This window comes from Asterias rubens, chromosome 4 (genome assembly GCF_902459465.1).
Source record: "Asterias rubens chromosome 4, eAstRub1.3, whole genome shotgun sequence".
NCBI classification, from domain to species: Eukaryota; Metazoa; Echinodermata; class Asteroidea; order Forcipulatida; family Asteriidae; genus Asterias; species Asterias rubens.
Genome location: NC_047065.1, coordinates 13,923,069 through 13,944,002, shown reverse-complemented (window position 1 = coordinate 13,944,002; position 20,934 = coordinate 13,923,069). Strand labels below are relative to the sequence as shown.

The 20,934-nt window shown below is 39.8% G+C and overlaps 1 protein-coding gene across 2 annotated transcripts; it reads right to left on the bottom strand.

Annotated features, from left to right (window-relative positions):
* Window positions 1-4,686: 4,686 nt before the first annotated feature.
* LOC117288756 lies at window positions 4,687-20,561 on the bottom strand. 2 transcript variants are annotated; one of them, XM_033769585.1, is made up of 4 exons: window positions 20,389-20,561; window positions 16,693-16,865; window positions 6,932-15,605; window positions 4,687-5,276 (listed from the first exon to the last, which is right to left on the bottom strand). In XM_033769585.1, the coding sequence occupies exons 3-4, from the start codon at window positions 15,492-15,494 to the stop codon at window positions 5,047-5,049; spliced, it is 8,793 nt and encodes a 2,930-aa protein (XP_033625476.1). In that variant the 5' UTR covers window positions 15,495-15,605; window positions 16,693-16,865; window positions 20,389-20,561; the 3' UTR covers window positions 4,687-5,046. The 2 variants fall into 2 exon arrangements, with proteins under 2 accessions (XP_033625476.1, XP_033625477.1); XM_033769586.1 differs by lacking the exon at window positions 16,693-16,865.
* Window positions 20,562-20,934: the final 373 nt, after the last annotated feature.

Sequence of the window (20,934 nt, the reverse complement as noted above, 5' to 3'; positions counted from 1 at the left end):
TTTGACTTTGTCTTGTTCACATTCTTGGAATGTCTGTTTCTAAAACCCTAGTCACACGTTTAGAAAGAAGCAGAGTGAGCCGGAATGCCATCGGAATGAAAATTCTTTGTATGTTCCTGGATGTTTTGAAGTGCATTCTAAAACTGCTGACCGCATTCGGAGTGTTTTCCAAATATTCGGGCCCATTCTTGTTGCCGGTGTCAGATGCAATTGTGTCCGCCATGTAATACTGTCCGCTCCAGACACTTATGCATATGCAATCGTGTCCGGGGCTATGCAAAACCCTCCGGTGGACATGTATGACTGTACATGACTGTACATTATGTGTGCGCATAAGCGAGGGTGTATGCACTGAACCTACGTATAATATGCAGCATGAATTTTCACATATTATTTTATGATTGCAGCAACGGTCAGACATTTCCCATGTCATTCATGCACTTAGCTTTTAAAAAAATGGCAAAAAAACATTGTTCCAGCGGCCAAGTGTGTTTTAAAAACTTACTGCAAGGACGGTTTTGCACGGGGGCGGACACAACTGCATATGCAAATGTGTCTGGGTGGACACGAGTGCATGTGCAAAACCGTCCGGCGGACATTAATGCATATGCAATAATGTCCTCCAGATAGTATTGCACAAAGGACATAATTGCATGCGACACCGGCCAGAATGTTTTGCTCATGCTAAAAAAGAAATTGAGGTACATTTAACAAATCAAACTGCATTCTAGAGTACTGCAGGAAGGAATAGTGAACTTGTAATCAAGTTGTTAAAATGTCTGTCCTGATGCTTGAAATGGCTCTCTCGTATGACTGCTGCTTTGTGCATAATTTGCTCTTGCGACTTTGGTCCCAGAGCAGTAGTCTTTAACAGAGCAGCAGTCGCGTGAGATAGTAGCAAGAGGGCAGTTTCGCTATCACGGCGCCAAACATTTACCGATTTGTCCACAAGTCTGCAGTGTATTGGAGTATTTTGCAGACTAAGTAGAACAGCTTTAGTCATTGGACACATTCTTTCTGATACAGTGTTGTTGAATATTTTTGCCACAATTTTCCTCCTTTTCAGAGACAATTTTAGTTTACTTGCGCGAATCCCCCCCCCCAAAAAAAAAAAATCATTAAAAAAATTTGCAATATTTAGGTCACATTGTGTTTAGTGGATTTTATTTCAAAACTGGACAAACTGAAAACCATAAGGTAATCCCAATGGATTCATGTTTAGCAGAATACCACTGCTGCAGACACATGTAATACATAGCTCTAAAATTGACAAGTTTGAGGAGTAATTTTCCTTCCAGAAAGTGTTTTTTATTATGAAACAATGTTAATTTCCAGTCCATACTTACTACATGTTGAACACTTACACCAACGTACCTTGATAAAATATTCAGCAAAACAAACATTTTCACTTTAGAAAACAGAAAGCAAAACATGTAAAAAAGTTTATACACATGTGATATACATAAATAAACACTGAATGGTTGCTGTTTATTTTACAGAATCAACACAGTCAGTTTCCCTTGTAGTTTGTTATTTAATATCTGAAACAAAAAGTTTGCATCCCTTTAGGCAGTGGACACTATTTGTAATTACTCAAAACAATTATTGGCATAAAACCTTTCTTGGTGACGAGTAATCATGGTATAAAACATTGTGAGAAACGGCTCCCTCTGAAGTGCCATAGTTTTCGAGAAAGAAGTAATTTTCTACGAATTTGAATTCGAGACCTCGGATTTAGAACTTGAGGTCTCGAAATCAACCATCTAAACGCACACAACTTCGTGTGACAGGGGTTATTTTTCTTTCATTATTATCTCGCAACTTCGATGACCGATTGAGCTCAAATTTTCACAGGTTTGTTATTTTATGCATATATGTTGAGATACACCAACTGTGAAGGAGATCCCCTGGGTGCCACTTCCCAGGTTGTATCGTAATTTTGGTGTGATCCCTGGGTACATGGTAGTTAATGGTTGTATGGCTTCAAACTGGCACTTGAAAAGGTAACTTTAAAAGTAAGGTTTTAATGCTAATAATTATTTTGAGTAATTACCAATAGTGTCCACTGCCTTTAAGTAAAGTTAAATGAGTGGATTGACATAGGAAAACAAACTTCACAAAACAAGTGTGAACCAGGAGAAGATTTTCATTATTATGCAACAGAATTTAAACTAACAAAATTTTGACGAAGATAAGACACAACAACATTCTTTAAGATGATGTGACCAAAATTAACCAATTTTGTATTTGGGCTGAATTTCACCCACCCTCTTTTTTTAAAGCCTGGGATAGACATTCTAAATACACAAAGGTAGATCAAGGTAATTCTTGTTAAAGGCGGGGTCATAGATTGTTTTTCTTTTTTTCCATGAAATGCTGATTTATGGGCAAAACTAGAACATGTAGAAAGGTAAAAAAGAAGTCGCATGTGAAAGGATCAGCCGAATAGTGTCTACTTGCTAAGAACACAGCAACAAAACTGTCCCTTTTATTCTCAAGAAAGTCAAATTCATCTATTTTGAGCGAAGCGACAGAGGGGACAAACTGCATTTGCAAATGGACACCAACCCGCAAAAATCTGAGAAACAATTCATGCATGACTCATCTCTCAGATTCAATAGGAGACTTTTGAACGCTAGGTAGCAGCAGGTAAATGTCCATTGTTTACGTAGTTCTGAGCATGCGCACATAAACTGAGAACAATGGATTTTACCCGGTAAGTCTGCTGCCTTTAAGCATCCCGAAAGTCCCCTATTGTTTTTCGAATGAAAGTATTATACAAACCATCTACTAATAAGGGAATCCTTTCGCAAAATAGGTAACACAGTCGACAAGTGCAGTGCTCCTCAGCAAGTATTTTTTCATGGTAATTCATTTTTGGAGTATTAACCGATCTATGACCTTTCCTTTCAAAAACATAACATGTATTTCCAGTCAAACTAAACCTCTTCTGGCTTGTTCTTCGTCTTTACTTTCACCCCAATCTTGAAATAGCACCACTGTTTTCACCAAGAACATTTTCTAGATTACTCTCCAGATTTCATAAGCCTTTTTGAGATATGGCGGACACAATGCTACAACACTTTAAGGTTTTGGGTAAATTTGTGCGTGTTGACCGTAGAAATAGAAGGTGTGTTATTCAGTGAAGTGCGCAATTTTTTAGGCGGCACGGCAATTACACGTAAAACTATTGACCACTAACGTTCATGGTGAGCGTGGCATCAGTCGCCGCGTGTGACCCGCGTATCACGTCCGCCATACCTCAAAAAAGGCTTACTGACCTTTTCTTATTGTTTCTTAATCTTCCTCCTAATATAATAACATGTGCAGCATTGGTGATCATGAAAATGAGAACATCATTGCAAAATCTGTATCTGAAAATCTTATAGGAATTATTGCACTCATGTTAGTTTGTAGAGGGTGCCCAGGCCTATGCTTCGTTTTTGAAAGGACAGGGGCACCAAGTTTTTCCTTGGTAAAGAGGACCCTAAGGGAAAACTGTAAATTTCAACTGTAGCATTTCAAGGGCACCTAGGCAATGACCAGGGGCAAAAAGGCAATTTTGTTGCCTCTGTGAAATATCGGGCCTCGGTGCCCTGTCACTGGAGTACTACTACTCGGTCCCTAGTACAAAACATATGAACCTCAGGCATGATATTCTTCCTACTTTGCAGTGTTCTCTCTTACATTGGTCCACTAGTCAAATGCAGTTAAAACACCCAAGCACCAGTCGGAATTTTGTCCAACTAGTCTTGCTGGCTAGTTGATTGCTGGCCACTAATACACTAAAACCATTGTTTGTGCGTATTGCTTACAAATCACATGGTCCCATGGTAGTATACATTGTTGAAAAGAAACTCATAAGGACTATTGAAAGTTGACAGACCAGCCAAATGACAAGCTAACTGGTCCTGCTGGCTAGTCACTTTTGGGCTAACCCAGCTTTAGTCTTTAATTGGTTTTGTCCTTGGGCAAAGCGTGGGCCTAATTTCATAGAGCTGCTGAGCTCAAAAATTTGCTTAGCATAAAATATTTGCCTTGATAAAAACAGGATTACCAACAAAACTTGTACGTGATTTTCAGGATAAGCAAACAACAGCTGAATACTAGTAACAAGCAAACTGCAACAATTGTAAATTTGGTTGGTAATCCTGTTTTTATCAAGAAAGAAATTTCATGCTAAGCAAATTTGGGTGCTAAGCAGTTCTATGAAATATGGCCCTGGAAAGTAAGACCCTTCACCATGTGTTATGTAGGTCAGCCCTTGTACTTGATAAAATTTTCCTACTTTTTCCCCCCAAGGACCAAATATCATGCCTGGTCAGTGTTTTAGCCACGGTGGTCAGTGCTGATGGCGGGCCAGCCCAAAACTTTTGCCCAGCACTTAAAGCAAACATATCCCCAGATAGACTTCAACAATGATGGCCCCGTTAACTATATAAGCATGATCAATTTCGCTGAAACGATGACATAGGCCCTGCAAAACTTCAAAGCTGATTTCCCAAAGTTTATTTTGGTCACAACTTGAACTTTCACAAAAATGTCATCAGCCATGCTAATATGCAGTCCAAAAAAATGCAGGGAATGTGCTAAAAACGACATTCTTGAAATTAGAAAGAATCTGATTTCAAGAAAACAGTTTTTGTGACACTCCCTTGAAACATTTTCTATAAGATTTTGGGGAGTTGGAAATATGATTTTGTTTTCTTGTTTCAGGAAAACCATTTTTAGCAGTGATATACTTGTTTATTTTGATTTGCCAATTGAAGGAGAAATGTTGTCAAACATGGCCTTACTTTAGATAACCAAATATTTTTCGGAAATTTGTTTTGGTTGTAAGTTCATAAAAACACAAACAAGAGATTGAAAATTTCGACAAAATGCTTCCTCAATCATGTATGCACACCGACAAATGACCTGTTTATGATCACATGGGGCACATTAGTAGCTGTGCAATTTCTTGCATCAAAACACAAATACTTTGACTGCCTGTGTGTTGTCATTTCATTCCCCAAAATGTCCTACGAGTCTGTCCCCGAATCTCCCTTATTCACTGTCCCCCTCTACCCGTGATCTTTTTAAGGTGGCATCCCCCTCCCTCAGACTTTCAGTTTTCCTCTTCAAGTTATTCAATTGTCTTGCCTGACTTTCCTCCATCTCAGTTGTTTCTTGCGCCTCCTTCCCGGAGTTTAGAGTAGATTGTGGTGACTTGAGGTACGATTGTGTTGAATTGCTCGTAGGAGTAATATCATCGTCGATGGCCAGCTGTTTATCACCTGGAGCAATAAGGAGAAATATAACACTAAATAGTTGATTTTGACCCACGACCCATTTTTGTAAGGCAGTAGCACTGAAATATGTAAAGGGACGCAGTCTGTGTCCCAACTGGGCACAATTTCATACAGCTGTTAAAGGCAGTGGACGCTATTGGTAATTACTCAACATAATTATTAGCATAAAACCTTACTAGGTAATGAGTAATTGGGAGAGGTTGGTAGTATAAAACATTGTGAGAAACAGCTCCCTCTGAAGTGGAGTAGTTTTCGAGAAAGAAGTAATTTTCCAAGAATTTAATTCAAAGACCTCAGAATTAGATTTTGAGGTCTCAAAATCGAGCACAACTTCATGTGACAAGGTTTTTTTTATTTCATTGTTCTCTTGCAACTTCGAAAACTAACTGTGGTCAAATGTTCACAAGTTTGTTATATGCATATGTTGAGATACACCAAGTGAGAAGACTGGTCTTTGACACCGATAGTGTCCACTCCTTTAAGTAGAAAATACTGCGTAGCAATTAATTTGCTTAGCAAATAATGAGTGGGGCACCAGTCACACAAAATCTAACTCCATACACATTTGGCTAGTTACCTATTTCTGCTAAGCATTAATATGTTTGTGCTTAGCAAATTTTTGTGTTTGCAGGCTTTATGAAATTGGGCCCTGGTCAGTTGTACCATAACGTTGTATGAACTTCTTGCATAATGCTAGACTAAATAAAAAAAGGTACAATTGTGTTGAAGATTCAGTACTGAATAAGATAAAAGGCGACCTTGACTCTGAAGATTGGTATACACAGGTTTTTCTGTAAATTTAAGTTTGTTACAACCTTTTCTTTCTCTTCCGTAAACGTAGGAATATCGTGTAACTGAGGGCCATTCCTGTGAGATATGAAAACCTAAGGCTAGTTCTAAGTTAGGACAAGTTTCGTGTCCTAACTCAAGATAAGACTAGAGTCTTAACTCTTTGTGAAATCCACCCCAGTGCACTAATGTAAAGCGCATTGAGACGTTATGTGAAATGCCCTATTTAAGAACTATATTATTATTAAAGTCACTGAAACTAGTGCTGGGCAAATAGCGCAATTTTGGTATTCGGTTACCGCTGGCCAACTATCCGAAATTAACCGGATATTCAAATAGTTTTTTTCGCCGCTAGAGGGCACTGTTCGTTTGTGAATGAGATCTTATGGGCGGATTGATATTAGTTTTAGACAGAGTCACTCGGTTCATTCATAAAAATAACCGGATCTAATTTAAAGATGGTGATTTGCTTTTTTTTTTGATCAAATTTACTCCAAGTGAAGGAAAACTTTCGTAATCTTTGAACAAATTACGTCTGAAATGTCATTGTTTAAACTCTTCACTGAGGTGAGCATAGTTAATATTTAATTGTACTGTTTTATGCTGTCTTAATAGAAGTTTCATGAGGATTCATACAAAACAATCCTATCAGTTGTCGCCCGACGTCCGCGGATATTCGGATATTAAAGAATATCCGGTTACTTGGTTGTAATTACAGGACAATACTTGGTTTATAAATAGATATTCGTGCTCGTTGAGAAAAAAAAGTCATTCACGGTTACGGATAGGAAAACCTATTCGCCATTAACCGGCTATTCAAAGTATTCGCCCAGGCCTACTGTAAACCATACCTTTTAATCTTGACCTGGGCTTCGACACACCTAGAGAAGCTTCTTCAACTGGATCACCTTCTAAGATGCCATCATCTTCATCATTAGATAAGTGCAACACCTCATCTTCGTTAAGTTCCTCTTCTTCCTCCTCCCAATCTTCAACGTCGAAACCATCTCCAAAGGAGGATTTACTCTCATTGTCAGAAAAGATGTCTCGAACATTGTCAACATCAGAGAGATTACTCTCTGCCGAAGCGAGCGAATTCTGAATTCTCTTGGAAGTATTGAGCACAGTTATGTCTGACTGAATATTTTCCTTCATTTCGAGGCCGTCAGTTGAGGATTTACTTGTCTCTGCATCTAATTGAGATCCCTGGGTTCCATCTTCAGTCCCAACCTCTGTTATGGAATCATCTTTGAGATCATTTGGCAACGGGCTTCTTCGAGCAGCAGCCTCCGAGGAGCTATTAGGTGAGTTGTTCTCAACGGGATTGCCTGTTGATGAATCACTGTCTTCTAGGAACCAATTCCCAGTAATCTCGTCCCCATCTGAGTCCAACTCTATGACGTCACTGTCATGATATGCACCGTCATCTGCCCCAATGAGTTCATGTTCGGGAGATCTGTGTCTGGTTGCTGATTGGAAACTGTCTCCAGCCTTCTCTTTGAGTAGAATGCTTTCTCTGGAAGAGTCAAGGAAGTTACTGATCTGCTGAAAACTGTTCAGAGTGGTGTCGTCCACAATGAAGTCATCCGCTGGAGATTTGTTGGTAGGAAAGCTGTTGACAGAGCTACTGTCCTCTTGGAAGCTATTCATGCTAATGTCTTCCACTTGGACAGCTTCAGGAGACCTGCTTGATGGAAAGCTGCCTTTTGAATAACACTCCTGTTCAAAACTGTCGTCTTGCTGTGGTAAATCATCTCTATGAGAACTGTTTTTAGAAAGCTCTCTCTCTGAGATAGTTTCTAGCTGTATGCTGCCCTCTTCAAAACTGATCTTACTATCATCTGCATTATCCTCTGTCATGTCTGTGATGCTACTCGGTGAAATGCTGCCGTCCAGCAACAGATCATCTCCAGGTAATGTGTTTATTTGAAAGCTATCCTCTAAATCACTCACTTGTTGGAAACTGCTTCTATTGCTGTCCTCCTGTTGGAAGTCGTCAATTAAGAATTGTTTTGTTGGAGAGCTTTCCCTGGAATCACTGTCCCGTCGTGTGGGATGGTCTATATGACTGTTCTCAGTATGTGCTGTGTTGTCACTTTGGATTACATTGTCAGGTGATCCGCTAGTGGGAAAGCTGTGCAGCGAATCTGTTCCATGTTGGGCGGTATCTTCCAAGATAACATCTCCACTTTCTCCCATGATGTGATTCTCCAAGATCTTTGATGTATGATCTTCTTTGTCCTCCTTTTCTTCTGAATCTCTATCTAAATTGAAATCAACAGACTCTGCAGTTGAAGATTTGGATTCTGTTTCTCCACCTATCTTCTCAACCGTCAAAGGTCGAATATCAACAACTTGTTCAGTTTGAGGTTCTTGACTTTCCAACATGGGCATCTTGTCTTCCTCATCATTCTCTAGTAAGATGTCATCATTTGCGCTGCTGCTACTTCTTGCAGATGTACTTGTAGGGTCTTCTAATGAAATACATGGAATCACCTCAGATGGACCGGGCGATGTCCGTTTGGTATGACTTGAGCTGGTACCCTCTAAAGAAGTGTTGTCTACCTCTTTGGAAATAATGGTTTCCATCTCATGATCTGAGCGGTTACTGGTTGAAGGGTCACAGTCCAAATCAACACTTTCCATGTCCTTATTTACTCTTTGGTAATGAAGAGCTATCATGGACAGAGGGAGGTCTGCTGGGCTTGCATCCTCCCCTTCACTCTCAACCTCTCGTTCAGAATGATCAATGTTGTTGTCATCATTTGGGCTGCTACTTCTTGCAGATGTACACTTAGGGTCCTCCAATGAAATACGAAGAACCACCTGAGATGAAGCAGGTGATGCCTGTTGGGAATGACTTGAGCTGGTACCCTCTAAAGAAGTGTTGTCTACCTCTTTGGAAATAATGGTTTCCATCTCATGATCTGAGCGGTTACTGGTTGAAGGGTCACAGTCCATATCAACACTTTCCATGTCCTTATTTACTCTTTGGTAATGAAGAGCTATCATGGACAGAGGGAGGTCTGCTGGGCTTGCATCCTCCCCTTCACTCCCAACCTCTCGTTCAGAATGATCAACGTTACTACGATTCTCATTTGCATTCTCTTCATCATCATCATCATCACTTGAGGAGTCCTCTCCTTCCACGTTATCTGAGTAATTGGCATCTTTAGAATCACTGTCGTCCACATTCATCTTTTCTTTGTCACTGTCGACATCATTTGCAGACAGTTCCCCTGAGTTTCCTTTCAGTTTCTTTGTGTACAGATCATCTGGCTCTTCTAGATTGTGTTTTTGTGAGTTAATAGGACTTGCTGATGTACTGGGTGTATCCTCTCTCCTTCTTTGTTCATCATATGGAAGAGTATCTCCCATTTCTTCATCACTGGAAAAGATCTCTATAACCTCATCAATCTTTGTGTCTGGTAATTGAAATGGCAAATTGCTTTGGGTTTGTTTCCTCTCAGTCCCTTTCAGTCGGTTCTCTGAGTTCGGAGACTTGTCTTTCCTTTTCTTCCTATCCAAGGGCAACATCTCCAATCCCATCCCAAAGTCGAGTCCCAATCCCCGCAGGCTCCGTCTCCCTGGTACAGAAACATTCAAAAATCTCTGCCTGACTTTTGAGGGTGCGAGATTTTTCCCCTTCATAGGTGTCAAATTAGGCAGTTGAGGTTTGGGCTGTGACGGGCTGCTAGTTATGCTTTGTTTGAGAGAACCTGGACGGGATTTTTTCCTCACCAACAAAGATGACGAACCTTTTGGAGTTGGCTCGATCCACTCCCCCTCGCACCCTTCTTGTGTTTTAATTGAACTTCTATAGGGTTGGTTCACATCTTGCCTGGCCAGCTCATGGTCCCTACTGTGTCGATGCTTATGTTTGTGCTTCTTTTGCTTGTGCTTGCTTTGTCTTCGGTCATGTTCTGGTTGTAAGTATCTTCGAGAGCGCTTTCTAAGAAGCATCGATTCTTGGTGCAAGATTCCTGTGGTATTAATAAACTCTTCAAGGTTACCCTCCTGCGTTGATGTTGGTTTATTCCCCATCCTGAAGGGTGGAGCAATGAAGTCCACCCACTCCTTGGCCTGCTGGCTTGTCATCCTTGTCTGGAGTATGCCTAGTTTCCGAGTATCGTCAAGACAGGTAATGGCAACACTCGGCTCAGTATGTTTACTCAAGTGACTTGAGAAATCTTGCTGGTCTTCAACATTCCGAGCATTTCCAAGCAGCAATGTGGAGCACAGAATGCAAGCGCTGGAGTAACCAGAAGTGGAGACTGTGAAGAAGGAAGCCAACATGGCCGTCGAAACGTGAACTATCGGCAGAATGTTTCCTGCCGGAGGGTGGGTTGTGCAATCAATATGATGGAGCTGCAGCAGCACCAACTGTGGGAAGTACTCCTTGCAGCGGGCACATTCATACTGTACTCTTTCGTCAATGTTTATGAGATCGGCTGCATTGAATGTATTTGTGTCCTCGAACTGAGATTTGAGAAGCTGAATATCCAAGGCCGGTTCTTTCAAATTTGCGAGAAAGCTGACTCTACTTGGTGATTCACCCACTGGTTCAAATATCGGTTCTAAAACAGGCACAGTTTTTGGCTGCACAAAAGGTGGGGAAGATGTTGCAAGTGCGCCTATCCTGCTGTTAATAATGCCGCCTGTAGTTTGAGATTTGTTGGTTACCAAAGAAGGAGTGTCCGTGCGAATGGATTGCAGAGGTTTGCCCCCCGCTGGAGGATTTGCCCCAGAATCACTTGTGTGCAGAGGGGGTTGGACAATGCAAACAGCATGTTTTACTAAAGATGTCTTGTCAACCGGAAGGTGTACCATGAGTTTTTTTGAAACATTAGTCTGGTTGACAGGCACTTTCACAAGGTAGGACTGCTCATCGTCCTTGGAAGGTCCGTTACTCTGTGCTTTGGGTACTTTGATCACATAAGACACCATTGCTGGTTCCCCTGGGGCGCTAGGCTTGTTCTGGACACTGGGTGTTTTGAGTATTGTGCTCCTCGCTGCTGTAGTTGGGTTGATGGGTACCGTTGAAGGAGTCACTCTTAACATTGTTGACTGAGTACCATCCTGAGTGATGGATGCGGTTGAAGGCTTCACTCCTAACATTGTTGACTTAATATTAGCATGAGCAACAGCAGCATCTATTGAGGTAAGCTTTGGTGATTGTACTACCCGAGAAGCAGTTGTTGTTGTTACTGTTGTCGTAACTGCAAGAGCCACCGTTTTCCTACAATACTCATGGTTAAAGACTGCTGGAACAGCAGATACTGGAGGTAAATTACCTCCAGTAGACATTGTGGCGGCATTCCGCAAATCATTGGAAGCCGTCATTTGAAATGGCTGTTGATTTTCTATAGTATCTGGTCGCCTCGTAACTGGAACTGAAAATGCTGTATTTAGAGATGGTGGGCTGATGCTCAAAACATTTGGGGTCGTTGAGGAGACACTGCGCACTACAAACCCAGCCTGACCCTGTTGAGGTGAGGTCTGCTTATTAGCAGCTTCCTGGAGCATTTTAGGGGTAATGTTCTCAGGGAACACGATTTGATAACTATTTGGCTGAGATAAGGTTGTTACTTGGGGCGCTTTTAATCCCAAGCCTACCTTAGCGTTTGTAGATGATATTACGTAGGTCGTGCCAGAGATTTTGGTCACCAGAGGCGGCCCACCAACAGTCTGTTGTTGGAAGACTTCTCTCACTTTAGCACTGAGTTCTCTGTTTACAACCGCTCGTCTGTTATCGTGCAAGTCAGTATCTGGTCTTGCAGTTAATACCGTCATTGTCCTTACCGATGGGCCTGAATCATGAATGAATGTGCCCGGAGCTAGGAACGATGACGCTGCTGGTCGATGTGATGCTCTAGTTAAAACTGAAGTTCCAGGAGAGCTTTCCAGCGCCTTTAAAGTTGGATCTCCACTTGGTTGGGAGGAAGAATTCACCATACAAGGTTTTTTAGGTGCTATCTGTTGACCTTGAGTTCTCTTACTTAACACTGAAGTTGCAATCAAACTATTCAACTGATCCATGGTTTGAAATCTACTTTGCTGGGGTTTGGTCTTGACGCCGAGAGGTCTTCCTGGTCCTGATGTCTTACTTATCTCTTTCGGTTCTTCAATTGAAGTGACTTTCTTAGGTTCTTCAATTGAAGTGACTTTTTTGATGAGGTAGATTTGCCTGTTTGAGCCAGATGGTGAAGTGTCTGCTGTCTTGGACTGATCACTGGCCTTTAGATCCACTAACACTGGTTGCGCCAACAAGGAATCTTCAGGGAGTTCAGGGCCCGATGCTGGTAACTTGGTTATCTCTGTCGTCTCTTGATTCTTCACATACCACTTAAGAGGAGTCTGGTGGTCCTTAATTATATGCTCTTTAATCTTCTGCCACGTCCCAGCAAAGGAACACATTTTGCATTTCATCTCTTCCTTTCTGTGGACCATAATTAGGTTGTGGCTACGTCGTACATGTAACTTTAGTGAGTTTAGTGACTTGTTGGTGCTTCCACAAATTTGGCACGACCAGTCATTTTTTGCTTTTACTTTTTTACCATCATTGGCAGCTTTACTGTTCTTTGCTTCAGTGGTTTGGTGTGTACTTGCATCATCTTCATCTGAGCTGTCATCAACACTTATCACTTCTTGAGCATCATTTTCAACAACAAGAACATCATCGTCATCACTTACTTCCTGTCCATCTTCTTGGTTCTCCTTAAGAATGGAGTCTGATTCTGTTGCCTCCACATGGCTTTGAGCTATCTGTTTTCCCTTACAAACTCCTGAAACAGAATCTCCTGACAGGGGAACTAAACCCAATATCTGTTCCTCGTCTGAATCTGAAAGGCAAATGGGTTCTTGTGACTTATCAACATATTGGTTGATGTTTGAACAGTCAGAGCTAGGAGCTACTTCCTTGGCAAGACGACCATCTCCATGGGACTCGCCAGATTTATGTTGGACAAGACTATCCCCCTCTTGAGGTTTGGCAATATCTTCTTGATCTTTATGCTCACTCTCAGAGTGCTCATCAATAGTTCTCTCCAGTTCCGGGGTGGTGCTATCATTTTCTTGATCTTTGGCTTCACTGTCTTTGTCCTCTTTCCTGTCATGCTTGCCATTGTTGTCTCTTTCATGCATCATACAATCAGCATCTCCTTCTTGACTTAGAGGGCTACCTTCTCTGAGAGATTGGTCATCAATATTCCCACTTTCGCATTGCTTGGAAGTGTCCTGTCCATTGAGTGTGTTATCATCACTGTCTTTTTCATTGTCACTTATGAGGTCACAAACCTCTTCAGTACTGCTTTCCAAACTTCCTTGACCTGCTGTTTTGATCTCAGGAACTTTCTGAATGCTTTGGTCAACAATATCCTCTTCATGTTTGTTCTCGATCATTCCATCTCCACCCTGTCCATCGGTTGTGTCCTCATCACTTGCCAAGCTGTCTTTTTCATCGTCACTGATGAGATCATAAACCTCTTGGGTACCGCTTTCCAAACTTTCTTGACCTGCTGTTTTGATGATCTCAGGAACCTTCTCAATACTTTGGTTAACAATATCCTCTACCTGGTTTTTCTTGACTGCTTCCTCTGCATCGTTTTCAGTTTCTATATTGACATTTAAAATGTTCCCAGAGTCAACCTTAATGTCTTCACCTGTATCAGATAGAATTGTGTCCTTGTTTTCTCTGCATTGCATTGATGACTTGTCCTTTCCGGCTTGCCTCCTTGCATCATCTACTCCATCAGAGGATTTGTCGTCACCCTGTGATTCTACAGACATTCTTGCCTCACATTCTCTGTCATCCTCAGATTCTTCACGTGATGGCTCATCAGCGATACATGTGGTAGGGTCAGGCTCTGTTGCTTTAAAGAGGATACTATGGATATCATCATTTGTGTCTTTGGCATTCTCCTTAGTTTGTACATCCTGCTCATCGTCTGTGAAATTCTGATCGTCAATGTCAGAAAGAAACATGATAGACCCTTCCGACAAGGGAGAACTTGGGGACTTGCTCAAAATGTCTGTATCACTTTCTGTAGGTTGTGTGACGACCGAAGGTTGCGGTGCAAGACAAGCATTTTGTTTCTCTATACTGCGATCCTTACACTTCTCATCTACATCTTGCACATTCTCCTTGTCTTGATTGGATTGAGATTGTTTATCATTTCTTATGCTGCTGATAATTTCCGATTGCTCTTGATCAGTTCTAGTAGATTCTACTGAAAATTGGTCCTTCTCAACTTGACTCTCAACTACATCAAGCATACCATGTGTATTGATTACTTCTTCTGAACGTTGCTCAGTAACATTTTGCATATCTGTGATTCTGTTGGAAGGGTTCAGGATTGCATCGGAGATGGGGTCTTTTTCTTTTCCTGTATGATGCTGACATGGGCTGTTGGCTTTTATAATAGAGAGATCTGCCGTTTTGTCTAATAAATGAATATTACTAGGATCAATTCCACTTGGTTTAAGAGGTTCAGACAAATCATCCATGCAGATTTTTTCAGGGTCTTGCATGTTGAGGTCTTCTGGCATATCTGTCTTTATGTTCTGTTCTTGGCTTGGAGCAGTAGAGCTCCAAGAATGAGAATGGTCGGAGTGTAAGGGAGATCCTGGCACCTGTTTCTGCACTATGCTGAGGGCAAGCAAGTCCCTCTCAAAGGAATTGCAACTCTTGGCAAAGGAATCCTGACAATTTATTGCAAGTTGTGAATCAGTTTCATCTGCGTCTTCCCATGCTGCTTTAAACATGTCAATGGACTCATCACCAAGTGCTGAAGAAAATTGTCGAAGCGGAGAAATCTGCTGAAAAATAGCACTGGATTTCTGAGTGGCACGCGGCTCAGTGATGTCCTTAGTGATAGGGTTAGAAAACAGGAGTTCGTCGACAAGGCTAGCTTCACTTTGTTCGACTGTCCCTTCATTGTTGGTTTCAAAGGACTGGTCATCTAGGTTCATTTGAGAATCTGCAGATAAAATATCACTTGTCCATGACATGTCCTCCTCAAAAGCTTCCGGCTCTACCTGACGGCTTTCCGGGTATGCAGGCAAGTTTTTTTCTATTCTGTCGGAATCCATGCCTTCAAAGTTGAGCAAATTTGGTCTTGCTATTTCAGTGTCCCAACTGAAATCAGATGGCTGAGTGCTCATGTTATGGTCTGAGTAATTTGAAGATAAAGAACCAGTCGGATGCTTTTGAAAGTTGTTAGTATTGTCCTCACATCCCAGCTGACCACTTTGACATGACGTTGTCGGTAAAAGTCTTTGAGGCGCACTGTCACCTGGGTACTCTTGCATCCCAAAGGCGTTCCCTGATAGTCCTGGCGTCCGAACATCAGAACCAGGGGCAGTGAAGTGATGAAGAGCATTGTTCATAGCCCATCTGTTTCCTTGTGAATCCATCTTACTGGTTGATTGATTGAGCTCAGAACATCAAAGAGGGCATGTAAAAGTGATTGCCGAGACATGAAGAACAAGTTCTGTGGTATCGTGACATTGCTTGGTTGTTTTCTCCTATAAAACAAAACAAAAAACAAAGCGGTTGTTTACACAAATATTGATAAGATGCTTGTTTGTTTTGATTGACTATTTTTAAACTTATAATTAAAAACGACTAAGATTTGTAAACAAAGAATGGAAGGTTGTTGTCATTCTTGCGTAGGTAATTCGAAATATGCAAATGTCCAAAGTTGGCTAACTTTTGACTTAAATAACCATTCAATTCTATTAGATGAGATTAGGATTAGATTAAATCTTATCTATAGGCCTAAATAGCTTTATAAGACATTATTATTAGAAAGGATGAAATTGCGGATATTCTTATTTTAAATTAATAAACACATGTAACTGTCTAGCTGTGCAATAACCACTTTCCCTCTGAACATTTTTTTTTCCATTTAAATTTTTAATTTGTTTACATGGTCTGATTTCTCAAAATTGTGTAAGCAGACAGTTTCTGCTTACAGAGCAGTCCTAAGCAGAATTCCATTATCTCTGCTTATTGTAAGCAACCTGGAAAAAGTAGCCTGTTTATTTTTGGTTTGTCTAGTGAAAAACCATTGTGTTCAGCCCAAGTGCCGTAAAGTTTTCTTGATCATTAATTTGTGAAAGTGGTGTAAGCAAAAAGAAAACATGTGAAAAAAACACTTCGTGCTTACATCACTTTCACATTTGTACTATTATTATTATTGTTATTTATTTGGCCATTTCATAAAGAACAATAACAATACAATTGCAGATAAGATTATATATTTAGTAATAGGAAGGATAGAAAAATATGTTGAACAGAACTACATAAAGGCATAGACGATGCTAAAAAATGGCAACTAATGCACTGGTCATGAATGATGAAGACTGACATAAGGTTTGGATACAACAAGAATCATGGTGAAGAGTAGATGAGAGATTAGGGTAGATTGGGAAAGGACAGGAAGACATGGTGGGGGAAGGAAGAGCAGGGAACTCATAAGGACAAAGACAACCCATTTCAAGCTGGCCGGGATTAAAAAAAGAGTACTAAAACCCTGTGACTCTAAAAAGTCAGTCAATCCACAATTGAGATGGGAACGTACTGCAATAACAACCATACAAATTTGCTTACCGATAAACAGCGTTATGAAATTGGCCTGACTGCTTGCGGCTCAAAGTTTTGAAGAAGACTTTTGCTTGTGAAGGCTTGTAAACTTGTATGGCTGGTTGCTCATAATTTTGTGAACGAACTGGCGGTATTTGGAGGGCACTACCATGTGATGACTTATGTACATGTATACAGTTCTGCAAATAAATACATTTAAACATTTTTTTTTACACTTTTGGCAGTCTTGAGTCTATACATGCACCATTACGTGTGGCATAGCAAAAGATTTGATTGTTTCATGTAAACAAAAACAAGAATTGAATATTTAAATATTAGGATGTCATGAAGTTATTATTTGAGAAGCTCAAAAAAAAAAAATAATGTTTTGATGTCTTCTTAAAGATGCTATGTCAGATTTTTGGCCGATTTGACCCACAATTTTTGATTTAAAATTCAATAGGTATTTTGATGGGGGTCAAGAAAATTCCAAGCTTTCATTTGAGCCATTGCTCGAAAAAGCAAACCAATTATTAGTAGCAGTGAAAAAAAGTGCTCACAATTAGCTTTTTGTCGGGATCCCGACAATCACGTGACCAATTTTTATGTGTTTTATAACAAACGTTTTTAAAAATGTCATGGTTCCTGCCCATTAAAAGTAAAAGTTAAACTTTTTTTCGTTAGAGCGGGTGATACTCTTCGAAATACCATTTACTCAAAAAATATATTTTTTTATGTTTGGGGCCAAATATCTGACATACCATCTTTAAATCTTGGAATCATTGACCTTCGTTTTTAAAATTAAATGTTACATGTAATTTGGATCGGAAATCAAGCTTTGATCTTGATATTTTCATAAACTTTTTTTCTGGATTTAGGTAAACACAGACATTTAAATGGGTTTTCCTTTTTAAATTTTTTTACCATTCTAATCTCACTTTTCCCTCAAATTTATGATTTTTAGTGACATGTTTTCACCAGGCAAGCCCACACAGTTTGATCGCATGGGTGGGTGGAAGGGGGAGGGGGGCGGGGGTGAAGAACTTACAGATGGCTTGTCGGAGGGTTAGAAATTGACATCTAGTGCTAATACGCAAATCAGTCAAGTCAGTGTGCAAATATTTGTCTGTCCATCCAAAAAAAATATATAATAATAATATTCTGACCCCCCCCCCTTTAAGACTGTGGAATGGTCCAGTATGGTCCTGCTGTATACAAAGAACTTACAGACGGCTCCACTTACATCAGAGGGTTAGAAATTGACATCATGTGCTAATTTACATGACTCATGTGCTAGTCCCCCCAAAACATCTGACCCTCCTTTTTAGACTGGTCCTGATAGAATGGTCCTGCATACAAAGAATTAACAGGCGGCTCCACCATCAGATGATAGAAATTGACATACTTGTGCTATAAGGTAAAATGAGTCAGTCAAATCAGTGTGCAAATATGTTTCTGTCCGTCAAAAAAAAAAAAAATCTGACCCCCATTCCATACTGTGCAATGGTCCAGTTTAGGATGTCAATGAATATGCCTCCCAAGGTCATTTCAAATACAGTATTACAGTATGGTCCTGCTGTATACAAAGAACTTACAAACTGCTCCACTTACATCAGAGGGTTAGAAATTGACATCATGTGCTAATACACGAGTCATGTACTAATACGCAAGTCCCCCCAAAAAATCTGACCACCCTTTTTAGACTGTGGAATGGTCCTGCATACAAAGAATTTACAGACGGCTCCACCATCAGATGGTTAGAAATTGACATACTTGTGTGATAAAGTAAAATGAGTCAGTCAAGTCAGTGTGCAAATATTTTTCTGTCCCTCAAAAAAAAAAAATCTGAGCCCATTTCATATTGTGGAATGGTCCAGTTTAGGATGTCAATGAATATGATTCCAAAGGTCATTAAAAAAAAAAAGATTAACTGGAAAATTTATTAAATGAACTCCATTTCCCTTGATACAGTAAACAAACCATTGACAAAAAAAATCAGTTAGGGGGGCCCATTAAAAATAAACGGCAAATGTGCATGCGTAGGTATAACTAGTGCTTTAAAAACAACTCCGAATACCCAATCTTCAGCTGATTTTTGAAGCATCACTAAATCCCCAAAAATTGATTGAGTCCAAATTTATACAACTAAGGCAGTCTGGACCTAACTTGAGTGATTTTTGTTTTAATGTCAAGGTTTGTAAAAGTGTCATTCAAAATTACATGTAGGCATTGATGATGTGGTTTTGTGGGATTTGTTGGGGGGGGGGGGGGGCGTTCACACATAAGCATAGGCCCCCCTAATACTTGATAAATATATTTATTTTAAGATTGGTTCTCAGTTTGACCTTTGAGTTTGAAGTTTCTGGAAAAATATCCATTTTTTTTTTAACTGCAGACTTCTCGTCAGTTAAAGGATTCGGGTACTTTTTTCAAAATGTCCACAGATTTACATTTTAACTTACAGGGTTTGAAGATAATGATGGTGGAAATTTGCTTCCCTTCAAATATTACTAACTAAGGTTGTGTAGTTTTTGAGAAACAAGTCACAAAATAGTTTTGGTCTCATGAGACCAATTAGCATGTAAAATCCCCAAACCATAGCATAACTGGTTAATACGTTGTTACATGCTAATTAACTGAGACGCAAATTATTACTTTTACTCATTTCTCAAAAACTACAGCACCTCAGTAAGTAAAATTTCAAGGGAAGCTTTCTACTATCATAATCTTCAAACTGTGTAAGTTTAATGTATATCTGTGGACATTGTGTTTTTTGTTAGGAAAAAGTACATACCCTTTAAAGGGTCTGTACTTTTTTCAAACATAAAAACACCATGTCCACAGATTAATATTAAACTTACACAGTTAGAAAATAATGATAAACGTATTAACCAGTAATGGTACATGTATGATAATATCATAACTGTTTAATACGTTTTCAAATGCTAAAATAATTTTCGCCGTTTTACTTCTCCAAAACATACTCAGCTTGACCTCTGTAAGTAATATTTGGTTTTGAAGGGAAGCTTTCCAGTACTTTCTCTTCTAAACTGTGTGAAGATAACTTTAAATCTAATGTAAATCTGTGGACATTTTGAAAAAGGTCCCGAAATCCTTTGTTCAATTGTCACTGACGTAAACATACATACAATTAAATAATCATGACTATGAATTATTCATATTTAGAATGGTTGTAGCACTTCTTCATCCATTATTTAAGGTTGCAGATTGATTGTTTGTTTGTTTGTTGTTTGTTAAAATTAATTTTTTTATATTCAATATAAATTAGCATGTTGATGTTACTTTAGCATTATTTATACAAAATCACACAAGGTTTTCTATCTTTTTTCAAACAAACCAGTGTTTCTTACATTGTAGATTTGATTATATTTTCTTTCAAGAATGCCGGAAACTGAAAAACGCCTTTAAATAGTCTTTAGAAGGGCGGATTAGCAATCATTTTTTTCTGAACAAAATAATGAGCGCTGACCTATGTCTAGTATCCAGGCGCATGTACTAATCACGCAAGTACAAAACGCGAATGTTACCATACTAACTAGGACATTTTAATTAGCGCCCTCTTGAGACCAAAGAAGGTCAAGTGAATAATAATGTCGTCCAAGAAAGGAAAAAAAAATGGTCGGTCCGCGAAAACGAAACGAGATTTTCCAACATAAAATATACACCCAGCATTCTCAATTTTGCCATCATCTACATACTCACCTCAAATATCGAGTACGTGCAAAGAAAAAAAAACTCAGAAATCCGTTGATTTCGTCGACTTTCACGGACAAAGACTTTATCATGCAGCGTACGTTCACGCCTCATAATATCGTTACCAGGGACTGTCTAGTGACGTCACCCACGCGTAAAAGGATGGCGGAACAAGCTTTGGTTACCAGCGAAATGGAGGTCGAAGCAATCATGGCGGACAAGCTCGTCGGTGTGGTTGCGCTCTGCACGTAATGTGTGCGTTCATAAAGACGTCGTCTGACGCTCGCGTTCAATTATCAATTCGTTGGAAATACTGATAATTTGACAAAAGCATCCATAATTTGTCAAAATGAAAGTAATGAAACGTGAATCACGCACAGCCGTTGGGGAATATTTTGTCCCCATTATTATGACATGAAACAGCATTGGGTTTATAGATACCCGTGAACGGCCAATAACTAACCTCCCCACCCCCCCCCCCCCTTTTTGAAGGAAGTGTTCTTTACTTTTTGTATTATTAAAGAAAAAAACTCTTTATAAAAAAAAGTGCAGTTT